This window comes from Brachycentrus maculatus, unplaced genomic scaffold (genome assembly GCF_059751285.1).
Source record: "Brachycentrus maculatus isolate JH-2025_06_01 unplaced genomic scaffold, ASM5975128v1 h1tg000362l, whole genome shotgun sequence".
Taxonomy (NCBI): Eukaryota; Metazoa; Arthropoda; class Insecta; order Trichoptera; family Brachycentridae; genus Brachycentrus; species Brachycentrus maculatus.
The window spans coordinates 1,377,857-1,392,473 of record NW_028281111.1 but is presented as its reverse complement, the minus strand read 5'-3'; the positions used below and the strand labels follow the sequence as shown (position 1 = coordinate 1,392,473).

The following is a 14,617-nucleotide window of genomic DNA, read 5'->3' as shown; positions in this document are numbered from 1 at the left end:
AATTCCATATTTACATTAATTATTTTTATTAATTATTATTTTTTTATTCTGTTTTATTTATTGGAATAGGTAGATTCGTATGTTTAAGAAGTATGTTTTCTAGGAATGGAAAGATGGATAAAGACGAGGAAAGGAAAGTGAGAGCTCAGAATATGCAGTGAAATCAGTTGTAACTTATAAAAACCTAACATCCGAAGCTAAACTAACAGTACACAACAGAGTCCTGGTGCCAACAATGTAAAAAAATGAGGCTTGGAGCCGGAAAAGAAGAATGAAAGTAGACTGAATGGATTCAAAATGCAATCTCTCATACGACATGTCGCTCACTCCTTTCAATAATCAAAAATCGTCAATTTCAGTTGTGCATGTTTTCAGAATGCCCAGGAAATGTACTATATCCCAGCAAAAGAAGCATATTTTAAACTTAATATTTACACGCTACAGGGCAGAAAGTGTTGTTTATGCATTTTGAATAAAAGGTATTGTTTAATTATTTTTTTTAAATGTACTAAATATTTTTCAAATGGAGAAAAAACCTTCAGGTTTTACCTAAAAAGATCTGTTGCATAGTAAAAAGTTCAATAAGTGGCTTGATAATCATTGTTAATACATTGTGTGATATTTTTAAACTTTAAAAACGTTCTCCTGAAAAATCAATATTTTTGATTTATGACGTTCTTGAAAGGAGTAAGCGATGTGACAAAACGATGTATTATAGATGTTCGAATGGTGATATAAGGAATGAATGCAAGGCTGAGATAAGCATTGTCGATAAAATTAAGAAAAGTGTGTTGAGAAGATTGGGTATATAAATCTAATGAAGAGCAAATCAAATTTACAAATTGAATGTACAATAGTTGGATATATGTAAAAGCAAAGAAAAACTGAAGAAATTTTGGCATGTTTGAATATTCCATATATTCGAAAGTGGTCATGTCGGTAGTCGGACTAATCGGCGGATATGTATGAGAAGATGCATAAATGTGTAAGAGGCGAAGAATGTTTGGAAATAGAGATCAGTGTGGCGTGGCGTTCTATTATTTTACTTCTGCGAGAAAGCATTGAGATAGTTAGTTAGTTATTTTCATAAATTATACATCAATTACCTATTTTAATTTGTATTTCGGAATTCCCTTTGTGGTAAGACATTATAAAATTGTACTTTTACGATTTTCTCATTAATCTAAACATAAAAACTACTGTGCCAATCATAAAAGGCAAAATAGAAGGTTAATTAGATGTGAGCAGAAGACAGATCTTGCTCAGGAATAAACGAGATTATCCGGAGATCAGGAGGAGCTGTTCAGAGCTGCCCAAGATAAGGACAATTACTGTCAAGTCATAGTTGACGTCAAGGAGACCTGCCATGAAACGAAATATACGTCATACAACTAAAGCTATAAAAAAATCTTACTTTGAATCGAGATAATTCTGTATTCCTTTTTGGAAAGTATCTTTTCCAATCCAGTGTTCGATCATTTTGATAACGGAAGCTCCCTTATTGTAAGAGATGGATCCAAAATGTCCGCTAATTTGAGCGGGAGTGTTGACATCTTCGTTGGTCAGAGGGGCTGATAGAACCGAGGTGTCTACGGAAAACGCTGTATGGAGCTGCAGTGGAATGAACTGGGTCGCCAAATCCAAGGGTTCGATCTAAACATGTTAAAAATAAAATCAATTTCATTAATTGATTAAGCGGTCACTATTTAGTCATTATAAGTGTGTCCGACGATATTTGTTCATAAATCTGGATTATCTCCAATTATAGGAGTCATTTTTCATATTATTTTTTGACATCTTAACATTGATGAAGAAGAATATGAAAGTCTGGGCATTTACGGGGCTTACGACCGTCATAGACTGGTTTAAATGATCACTTTACACACTTAACATTCACCATTTCTACCGATGATTGACAACCACACTACTCAAATTCTTATATGTTCGACATTTATAAAGTTTTTGTAAAATGCCACTTTTTGAATTTATTTACATTAACGAACTCAAAATGTGTTTACATAAACATGATTGGTTTTGGAAACTACGGATTTTCTCATCAACAGGTGAAAATACAAACCAGTTTGTGTTTTCACCACGAAAGTAGTCGTGTTTACATTAATAAACTCAAAAAATTGTATAATACAAGGGTAATTTTTTGTTAACAACATTTTTAGTGTGTCAAAATACTTGTTCACAAATCTGGATTACATCCCATTATGATTATTATTTATCAATCTTTTTCTTAATAATTAATATTAAGTTAAAAAATAAACTTTTCTTCTAATAATAAATGAATATTTGATTGTTTATTATTGAAATGCTTTATTTTAAGTTTTAAGATGAGATGCCAAAAAATGTTGTTTTTGTATTTATTTCATAATGTGCAGTAAGTAAATTTAAATATTGTATTGTATAAGAAGTATATCGAATGTGCGACTTACTTCATCGGGTATTCTGAACTGGAAGTATCTGGCGAATCCCTCATTCAGCCATGTGTTGCTCCACCAATGGCATGTGACCAGGTCGCCAAACCACATGTGAGCTATTTCATGAGCTAGAACAGCTATGATTTGCTGCCTGTACCTGACTGAGGATTCTGTTTCGCTATACATGAGGTATGCTTCCCTAAAGAAAAACATAAAATGATGTATAAATAATAAAAAAAACTCTTTTCAAATATCTACCTCTTGAGATTCTTATCATAATCATGATGCATACGTCTAAATAAAATGCTCTCTGCTTAGTAAAATTCTACTCAATCCTACAAAGATAGCTCTTGTGAACTCATATATACAGCATCATGAGATTAATTATATATCGCTCACTCCTTTCAACAACGTCATATTTCAGTTGTGCATGTTTCCGGAATTGCCAAAAAAATGCACTATATCCCAGTAAAAGAGGCATATTTTTAACTTAATATTTACCCGCTACAGGACAGAAAGCGTTGTTTTTGCATTTTGAAGTTGCAAGTTCACAAGTCAAAAGTTGGGTTTTATGAATTAATATTTAAATCATCGTATTATTCTACAAAGTAAATGACAAATCAATATTTAAGAAAAAATTAAATTGTATCTAAAAGCTACGCATCAGTTATCATTGTTAATGAGGAATTGAATGATAAATCGCTCACTCCTTTTAACAACGTCTATCAAAAATCGTAAATTTTTAGTTGAGCATGTTTTCAAAATGCCCATAAAATGTACTTTATTCCAGCTAAAGCGGCAAATTTTAAAATTATTATTTACTCGCTAAAGAGCAGAACGTGTTGTTTTAGCATTTTGAAAAAAAAAGGAATTATTTAATAATTTTTTTGAAATATTCTAAATATTTTTCTAATAGAGAAAAAAAAAAGGTTTTACTTAAAAATATCTGGTGCACAGTAAAAAGTTCGATAAGTGGCTTGATATTTATTTTTAATACATTGTATTATATTTTCAAACTTTAAAAACGATCTCCTGAAAAATCAAGTTTTTTGAAATATGACGTTGTTGAAACGAGTGAGCGACATGTTAAATCGTGTTTTGGTTTATAATCATAAAAATCGTTCTGTAACGTGATATTTTATTGCTTGTGACGTAAGAAACAAAAATCCACTCATTGATCCATAAACCTTGTACATAAAAAACATGGTAAAAAGTAAATGTTAAATCTATTTACCATGTTCCTAAAAAAGGGTAACAGGTAAATGACTGACCTGTAAGTCAAAAGTCCCCAGTTCTCCATTGCTCCGGCAGAAAAGTCTGGGATTCCAGCCTGATCCATCTTTATGTTACCTTCCATTTTATAGTAGTCAATGTTTGTAAAATTGTCCATCACTTTCACTAGCTGACGCCCAGTTTCAAAAGCGTATTTGCCCATTGTGCTAGCGCCAGGGCGTGCCCAAACTCCGAACTGATTTGGATCAGTTGCTTCGGTCTTTGCAGCGGCTTGAAATTCTGAGACGATGAAGGCCAGAAGATAAGTAGACATCTTTGGAGTTCTAAAAAAGGTTTCTCTAACTTCCGTCGGGGATCTATATGAAGAAAAAATGTTTACATAATTAAATTGATTAGAAAGTTTTGTGGTGGTATAGTAAAATGTGTATTTGATTGCGCATTTTTATCGATTGTTGCGCGGTATGATCGATAATCCTGAAATTATCCGGAGCATTGGTCTGTATGTTCCCGATAGTTACCTATAGTTGGCATAGATTGTTTCACATTCCTATATTTAAGACCAACCTGCCGATGGTTGTGCCTGTAGAAAGAGCTTCCGCTATGTTGAACAATATCACACTGGATATTGATCTGTTCCATGGGTCTGAAGGAGTATTCCGAAGCGGAATTCTTCTGCATCTTTAACAAGAGTCTTCTTGCTTATGTTTTTAATTTATGTTTTTAGTGTATACGTCTTTTATGTTTATTTGTAATGTATAAATTAATTTTTAATAGAATTGAATGTTACGCATTCCATGGACTAATATGCAGCAACGTAAATATATTAATAAAAGCAACAGTTGACTGATATCAAAGTTTAAAAGGAGTCCTATATGGGGCATGTGCTAAGGGGAGAAAAGTGCGAGCTATTGCACTCAATCATAAAAGGAAAAATAGGGGGTCGACGAGGTGTGGGCAGAAGGCAGATCTCCTGGATTCATAACATACGAGATTGGAAGGAGACTAGAACAGTTGAAGCGCTGTTATAGCTGACTTAGAGAGGGAAACGTACTCTCAAGTGATAATTGATGTTGGATGGACCTGATACAACACGTGAAAAAAAAAGGAAAAAAGTTTTGTCGACTTAATCGAGTAGTTTGGCAACGCAGTATATATTTCAAATATCTCAGTAGCGAGATTTGACTTATCATTTAATTTATGAAAAAATCGTTTAAAGTATTTTTCCACAACCCCTCACTAAAGTTTTTACTGTAAGGCTTTAATAATTTCATTAATTGATTCGGCAGTCGCTTTGTGGTAAAATCTTTCCATTTTTAATTAAATTTTTACTTAGTAAATACCACTACTTCAAGGATCCAACTTAAAAATTTAGAATAAGCTTCACATACGGTATTTGAAAATGATGCGGAATGCATCAAAACACGTGTCAATAGAAATGTGGTATTTACTAAGTAAAACTTGAATTTCAAAAAGTTTTTATTTACAACTCACGTTATTATCTAAGATTTTGGGAAAGTAAAAATAAGGCTTTAAAAAAGCGAAGTATTTAAAATATCTTACATGTCGACTGTTTTTGTCTCATCGATGGGCATATTGGACAAGGATTTGCTGAAAGATTTCGGACGAATTATTGAAACAGTGAAGTGTGCTTTGTATTGTGGCTCATCCAGACATGGGAACACCTTCCTTGCATGCACTGGCTGGAATTGAGTGGTACCGAGCCATCTGAAACGAAATAAGAGAGTATAACATTTAAAAACTTGTAATTCTAAAAAAACGATGTAACAACAATTTATTATAATTATTTATTATATTAGACACTGGGTTATTCACCCTTCACACCTTCATATGATACATCAACATTAAAGGTAGTATGTAAGTACATACAAATTGTTCATCTGGAGGTACCAAATCTATCAAATAAGAACTAACATATGAAAGGAATCCAACAACAGTGCAAATACCATACATCTTTTTTTTAAATAATGAATTACGAATGTTCAATAATGGCTAGAATGGAGATCATTACACAGAAGGTACAAACTTCAATATTTATGAAATAAGAATTTGCATGTAAAAGTGCTTTTATACATCTTTCAAAAATCAATGCAATATAGATGTTCAGTATTGGGTAGAATGGTAAATTTTACAGTTATAATTCAATGGTAAATTTCAAAGTGTATAAAACGATCACTAATGCCAACCAAAGCCAGGTTGTAAGCCCTTGGACGCTTAGACTTTCATAATAAAAAAAACCCTTATCCGCACCCCAATGGTGCATAGGGCACTGCTTCATATGAACACAGTGTTATCTTGATCGTTTACACACGAAGGAAAGGTGATCAGCCCTCCGCTTCAGGTACCAGTCCAGGGTAATATTGAATAAATATTACAGTGAAAAAATCACTTATATTTTTTTGACCCCCCTGGGAATCGAACCCGGGACCTCCAGAACGGTAGCCGAGCGCGCTGACCATTTACAGAGGCGGATTAGACTTTCATACACTGATTAAATGAAATAAAAAACCTATATGGTTGTTTAAACTTTATAAAATTAAACAACTTTGTTTTAACCACGTTTTTATTAATAGTACACTTTAACCTACCGGTTTCGACAAGAACCTTGTCATCATCAGGGCTTGTTAAATTCTAAAACATAAAAATACTCACCATTCCCTTACCAAAAACTTCCACACACTCAGTAAAAAAGAGCTTTTATGGAGTGTGTGGAAGTTTTTGGTAAGGTAATGTAATTACAATAATTATGAGTATTTCAATGTTTTTAATGTTCAAGAATTTAATAAACCCTGATGATGACAAGATTCTTGTCGAAACCGGTAGATTAAAGTGTACTAATAATAAAAAAGTGGTTAAAACAAAGTTGTTTAATTTTATAAAGTTTATAAAATGTCCCACAAAGTATCTGCGAAAAACATTCAAGAAACTATATGGTGGTTGTTTTATTGTATGAAATGCCGGTACAAATCTTACATCTATTAAAAAGATAGATCCGTGATCTCAAGTTATTATAGTAATTTACTACAATAAATGTATTCGTGATTTCAATAACTAAAATAAAGATAAAATTATTTTTAAAAAACTTGTTTCTTACCACGTAAGTATTATAGTTTAACGACTAGTTTCGGATATAGCTCGAATATAAATTGTATAATAAAGTTTATATTCAAACCCGTAGATGAAAACATCCGTAGCTTCTAAAACTAATTGTTAAAATATGATACTTATATGAAAAAATACAAGAGTTTTACTTTTAATTTAATCTTGTCTCACCAAAAAGTGAATGCCCAAGCAATAAATAATACGAAATAATGATAATTACTTTGTGACTCCATTCTCCGTGTATGAGCTTCTGTAAAATCCATGCATTCCTTCTTGAATTATCCCGGTATATTTAAAGTCAATTTTGTACGTTTTGTCCATGCTTAAAGGAGTTGCTACATTTATCTTCAAGAAATCCCGATCGACATCCGGCGTTAGTAAGTCTATAGCTATAGGAGTAGTTTCACCCACTACAGTAATAACAATATTTTCTTTCGCCATAGTCAAGCTATTTGCGTGCAGAGTGATAACTCTCAGGTTTGGTTTTGTAGGCTTGAGCTGCATCACGAGAGCTCCATCAAAAGTAAATTGTTTGGCATCGCCCGTGGCGAAGTGAGGTGATATAGTCAGGATGTAGTCAATGGCCTCAAAGTCTTCTGGCAATCTGTAGTCGTCATTGTTAGCTCTTTCCAGTGGTAGAATTTCATCTGACAGCTCCATCAGGTTCACATTGGGAAGAGCGGAATACACCTGGACCATTAATAAACATGCCAGCAAGAGTCGTAACAGCACCATTACTGAAAAAAAGCATTGGAATAATTACTACTACTACTACCATCACGCCATTTCCCCGCAGGGATAGGCAGAGAGGATGGATCGCCACACTTTTCTGTCCTGACATACACTCCTCGCCTCCTTCACATCCATACATCTAGTCATACATGCCGTCCGATTACGCAGACCAGATTTTAGGTTCCGATTGATCTTATCGCACCAAGTCATTTATAGCCGTCCTTGTTCTGTCCTCCGGCTCACATTTGCCATATTTATTTTCTTAGTCATCTTCTCATTATCTATTCGCTTCACATGTCCGTACCACCTTAAAGAACTCTTCTTAATCTTTTTATTATTTAAAATAATACTCATAATATTAATATTATTTATTATATCGGACACTGGATTATTCACCCTACGGATAAGATGTAATTCACAAATGTATCAAAAACCTTACCAGTATGCGGTAAGCTCTAAGGTCATTACATGAATACATGTTTCAAGAATTAGTGCAATATGGATGTTTAATAATGGGCAGAATGGTGAACGTTACACGAGTGTATAAAGTGATCGCTTAAGCCAGCAATTTAAAGTTATATATCTTTTGTAATAAAGGAAAAATAAAAGCTTAACCTTTTCGTTACTCGTACAAGCTTCATATCAAATTGAGACACTTTTAATAAATTAAAATACTACATTTGGATAATTTATAGAGCGGCATCTTCACTGTACTTGAATACGGGAAAAAGAAATAGAAATGATCTAGCAAAAGAATGGTTAACTTTATTTGTAAGGATCGTCTCACTCTTGAACTATTTTTATGATTTCTAACTACTGGTGGAAGAGCATTCCACACTCGGCAAATTTAGTGCGCTGGTTGTGAGCTGGTAAGATCACTTCGCCCATAGCAATTATTAAAGCCAATCGAAGCATGAGACTTCTATCAACCAAATCATCTGGAAAACACAGTTCTTTTACATACTGTAGAGCCATATTATGTATTGGTTTGTATAGGAGTAGACAGAGTTTATACTCAACCCTTTCGGAAAAGAGTTACTTGGTGAAAAAGTAGAGTGATGTGACTGAATTTATAAATTATTGAAGCATAGGTTCTCAAACATTATCACCCTGTAGACCCTTTGCTTGCTGATATTTTCTACATTTATCAACTTCAAATGTGTTTTTATAATAAGTGACGACGTGTTCTGTTCACCTGAAACATGTTTTTGGTACAGACGTGGAAATAATATAAATATTTATATATATATATATATATATATATATATATATATATATATATATATATATATATATATATATATATATATATATATATATATATATATATATATATATAAAATTCGTCAATTTTCAGTTGTGCATGTTTTCGGAATGCCCAGAAAATGTACTATATCCCAGCCAAAGAGGCATATTTTCAACTTAATATTTACCCGCTACAGGGCAAAAATGTTGTTTTTTCATTTTTAAGAAAATGTATTGTTTAATTATTTTCTTAAATAAACTAAATATTCTTCAAATGGAGAAAAAACCTTCAGGTTTTACCTAAAAAATCTGTTGCACAGTAAAATGTTCAATAAGTGGCTTAATATTTATTTTTAAAACATTGTGTTATATTTTCATACTTTAAAAACGTTCTCCTGAAAAATCCAGTTTTTTGATTTATGACGTTCTTGAAAGGAGTGAGCGATATGTGATGGGACTTTTTCAGGGAATATGTGGTGTTAAGTGCAGATTTTTGACCAATTTTGTCTTTCATAAAATAAATTAAATATTTGTGTATATATATATATTTCATAATGTTTTACAAAAAACTCACTGTGTCCCATGTTGAAGACTGCCAGCACAATTTAGTACTAACTAAATCAGGCATCTAATTTTGTTCACCACTTGATGCTTCATTCCAGATTCACTGATAAAACTTTAACGCGTAAGATAAGGTACTCATATCATTCTGTTTGATCAACATCGTATTAATACATCATTTACATTTACCATGCAATCCAAAATTATTAGTTTTTAATTATTTATTGTAGATACGAGTATGTCAACGTTGAAACAGTGCTCTTCTTTGCCAAAACTAATTTGAATCATTTTTCGAACTTTCAAAATTTGGTTCAAAATGCACTGATTCGGATTGAGGCAGTCTTAAATTTACTGATAATTAGGTATACATAATCACAAAAAATATTCAGTATAATATCAATCCTTATACTCTACTCTACCATATATGATGCCGAGAACTCAACTATGAAAAAATGTGACAATTGCAGGATAAATACAAACATTTCATTATTTTTCAGATGAATAAACCCACAAAGTCTGTACTTTTGCAGACTTGTCTAGAGGTTAGATAATAAGGATTGGGAAGGAAAATATGAAAAATGCATACAACCAGACCAATAGAAAAAATCTTTTTGGAATTAATTTGCAATTAGCGGGAATCAAACCCGCTTCCTCAATTCCGTAGTTGAGGTCCACCCAACTATACCACGGCGCCTGTTTTTGCGTCGAGAAGACACCCTTCACTGATTAAAAATAAATAATACGTACATAAACGCTAATTATTTAAAAAATTAATGAGGTATAATTGAGTCAGAAATATGCAATGCGTGAATCAACTAGGATTATATATTGCACAAAAACTACATTTCATAACATTAGTTGTTTTTTCACATTATTACTATATTTTTATAAAAAAAACCCTTATGAAATCATAAAACGCATAGTTTATGTGTTTATCTTATTACCTTGAATCAGACGGTTGTTTTATTTTTTTTTTTACGTAAAACACAAACTAAAATCAAAGGTATTTATTGATTAGGCGTTCAATTTGTAGAACTCTATTTTAATTTATGTATTAATTTTAAATCAAACACAGATTTTTTGAGTCTACTAAGTTGTATTTTATTAACAAAAACACATAAAAAATTATATTGTGACAATTGTTTCACCTTGTTAGGGCATTATCAAACGAATGTTCGAATTCGTTTGATAATGCCCTAACAAGGCGAAACAAAAGATATAGCATAGAAACCTTGTTCTTGAAACCTTGTTCTTGTTTCATCTCACCAATAGATGTCTCTAGTGAAGTTCTAGTGATTCAAGAACAAGGTTTCCAAATTGGTTCATATACATAGAACTTCCAAGAATTTGAGTAGTGTGGTTGTCAATAATGGGTAGAATTGGTGAATTTTACACGTGTGTAAAGTGATCACTTAAACCAGCCCATGACGGTCGTCAGCCCCGTAAATGCCCAGACTGCCATATTCTTCTTCATCTTTGATGAGATGTCAAAAAATAAGTTTTATTCAGAAATGTATGTACTCTTTTATTGACCTACAAAAGGCTTTGAAAAAATGACCCTCTAAATGTATTGATTTCATAGCATTTTATCAGAAACAAGATAACGTAAGCTAGATTCGTGACAACAATATCAATATTGTGTATTCATCGTCGGTTCAATAAGTTTATCAGTATAATGTTAAAAGGGGGACATCACCGTAATCCAGATAAATTGTTGTTTTAAGGCACTATAACCATTATCTTGGTAATAATAGATTGTAAAAAATCAATAAAAAAGATTAAAACTTCATAATTTCTTTATTAGGTCATGCTTCTTGCGAATGATTTTAAATAACTAGCTGACCCAGCGATTGTCACCAGTCTGATGATGACGATAACAACGAAACCCGGTCACTAGTTAAGGTCCAGTATTCGATAAGTCGCAACTTTATTTTCTCTAAACCCAAGTAACATTTTGCCTGTTTGATTTTTATATTAAAAAATAGTTATTTAAAGGTGAGAAGTTAAAAAATATATATAAATATATATTTTATATATATATTCTAAAAAAAACGAAAATATTTCATATACATTCTTAAAAAAAATCGGGCGTTATTATCGGGCGAATTTGTTAAAAAATTATGTTTTAAAACATGTATGATGTGCAAATAATTATTATATTTATTATAAATTTCCACATGTGCGTTAAAAACGGCTTAATCATTCTTAATCATAAAATAATTACATATTTTTAATTCGAAATCTGTATTTGTCATGAAATATTAGGGGGAAAATGAATATGTGAAAATTTTACAAAAAAAAACTCGTTTGATGTGCAAATAATTATTTTATTTGTTATACATTTCCACATGTGCTGTGAACAATTTGGTATAACCAAGTTTTATTTTTAAAATAAAGCTTTATCATTATCATTTTATTTAATTATTTCATTTCTTATTAAACTTAGTTTAAATTTTGTGATGTATTAGAATATTTGGGTAAAAATAATTTGAGGAAATTGATAAAAATAAAACTCATTTGATGTGCAAATAATCATTATATTTTTTATACATTTCCACATGTGCTATGAACAATTAAGTATTACCGAGTTTTATTATGAGTTCAAATAAAGCTTAATCATTCTCATTTTATTAATTCATTATATTTTTCAATAACCTTAATTTGCAATCCGTGATTAAATGATAAATTTTTGTTTGTACAATGTTATATCATGATGAAAATTACAGACTTGAATGATAACAGATCTTCAACAAAATTGTTCGGTGAGATTGCGTTTTATTTTTACAAAACAAATCGGTTGAAGTGGAATTTCTCACACCTAATTCAATATTGTAGGTTCAAAAGTTAAGCTAAATATATAGGTGTTAAAAGTTAAGCTAATTATATAAATATATATATATATATTTATATATATATATATATATATATATATATATATATATATATATATATATATATATATATATATATATATATCACGGAATCCTTTGAAATTTTAACACAACGTTGCCTAAAAAACTTCGCGTGTTTTTACATGTGAAGATGTTTCTACCTGTCACAGGTAGAAACATCTTCACATTCACTCGCAAATCAGTTGATAAAAACAACTGATTCGCTTGTTTGATGATGATGCTGATTGCATAGAAAAATGCGTGCAATAGATTTTAAGCAATTTTTGTATATACCAAGTAAATTTAAATTAAAAATTAAATGACAATACCATTAAGTGAGGGCCGATCAATAAATTATATTAAATTTATTTAATTACATGAAAAAAAATCTAGGTCAGTGCTTAATAAGTATTTTACAATGAATTGAGTTATTAAAATAAGAAACAAAGTTATTGAATCGCTTTGTATTGCGTAAAATCAAATAGTTAAATATAATCATTTTAAATTTATTTTTCTTTGCAAATATTCAAATAAAAACTACTGATAGAAAATATAATTGATTTTCAATGCTTCGATGTTGTGTACAAAAGTTGGGGAATTTGATTAAAGTATGTCTTACATGCTTAAGGTTTAAAAATCATAGAATGTGCATATGTTTGACATAAAATTACAATATTATCTATGGGATATAAGATGTTTTTACTTAGGAATATATATTCGTCATTCTATAGTACATCATAATCTAGGTAAAAATAATAATTACAGGATCGCATTCGTATGATTCATAACAAATAATTTATTATAAAATGATTTCGTCAATATTAAAATTATTATTTTACATCGATTTTCAATGTGCTTATATTTAAATAAGTATAATTTTTCGATAAAAAAAATCTTTTGTTTTCATATACTATTTTTTCTGGACACTTTTCAGAAACCAATTTTCAGAAAATTGTTTTTTGTATTTCCAGTTTATTTTAATGTTTTATGTAATTATTACTAAATGAATCATTTTTAATGTAAAAATAAAATGAGATTTACTATAATTCTTATCATAAAAGAAACAATAAACCTGCATTGTAGAAATGGTTAATGTCCGACCTACGAAAATGCAAATCACTTTATTATACATATTTATTATGCCAGTTCTGATATTGTCGGAATTTAAAGTTATGTATATTTTAAAATAAATAAAAAATAGAAGCCTAACCATTTTGTTACATTTTTCACTCAAATAATTTAAAAAAAAATGGTAAATATGAGTTCTAGAATTATTTCCACTTAGATTTAATTTATTTTATTATATTTACTAGGTAACATAAGTGAGCAAGGGGTTTTTATTACAATTAATCGTCTATTACATATAGCCTCAACACCATTTTTAATAAAATCGTAGAGATCGCAAATCATTACCTCGATAAAATATTAAATTTCAATAATAACATTTAAATTGTTTTTTTTTTAAATAATTTATTAAGGATGCTATATTTGTATATCAAATATACAAATACAGTGCCAAAAGGTTGAAAATATTTAAACTGTATCATAAAAAAAAATATCTCTTAAATATTACAGAATAACGAAATAACAAAAAAAAATAAAAATCAAACTACAATAGTATGAAAAACGTTGTATAGCCATATAAACACTTAAAAACTTAATGATATTTAAATTCAAATTGGATATGAATCAATGTGAAAAGAAATAATGAAATAACCTAACATACCATTTAATATTTCAGTTACTCAACAGGGACCTTTAAAAATCATTAGATTGTATTTTTACAATTATAAAGGGAAAATTAAAGATCATACATAAGTTTCAAACTCCATAAGGCGAAAACCATTTTTCTTGATAAAAATAAATTGTGTGCCATATAATATTATACATTCTTCATAAATAAATTATTTTATGGTCCCCAAGAAAGGTGAATGATGTGAGATTAAATCATCTATTCAATATATTAAAATTATCATCAGTTACTTAACTAAATAAAATAATTAATAAATAATTCATTTTAACAATATCAATGTCAATAAATCACCTTAATGTGGGCATGAATACATATAAAATGTCATTTAAATAATGATGACAATGCTTTAAAAAGTTCAAATGTGTTTGAAATACAATATATGTTATACACATTTCTTATTATATATTTACATAGAAATAAAACATTTTTATACTATTTAATAGAATCGTTAATTCGTCAATTTTGTTACATTGTTTGAGTATGCTAAATTTATCATATATATCTTTAGAAATTAAAATAGTTTTAGAACCTTTTTTAGTATTGATGAGTGATATCAATTTATAATTTCATTTTATTTTTAAATATGGTGATATTTTTTTAGAGCAGTTACAAATGATTTGTCTTTCAGTAAAAAAATATAGAAATGCAACAATCAC

At 29.9% G+C, this 14,617-nt stretch overlaps 1 protein-coding gene across 1 annotated transcript in view; it reads right to left on the bottom strand.

Moving 5' to 3' along the window:
• Positions 1–9,401, bottom strand: part of LOC148303569 (putative aminopeptidase-2) — a 42,352-nt gene extending 32,951 nt beyond the window's left edge. Inside the window, exons 1-6 of the mRNA XM_088269755.1 lie at positions 9,331–9,401; positions 7,000–7,516; positions 5,220–5,384; positions 3,698–4,015; positions 2,442–2,625; positions 1,415–1,653 (exon numbers count right to left, since the gene is read on the bottom strand). Coding sequence (XP_088125881.1) covers positions 1,415–1,653; positions 2,442–2,625; positions 3,698–4,015; positions 5,220–5,384; positions 7,000–7,516; positions 9,331–9,340 — 1,433 coding nt within the window. The 5' untranslated portion in view covers positions 9,341–9,401. The remainder of the gene's footprint in view (positions 1–1,414; positions 1,654–2,441; positions 2,626–3,697; positions 4,016–5,219; positions 5,385–6,999; positions 7,517–9,330) is intronic.
• Between the last annotated feature and the right edge of the window lie 5,216 nt (positions 9,402–14,617).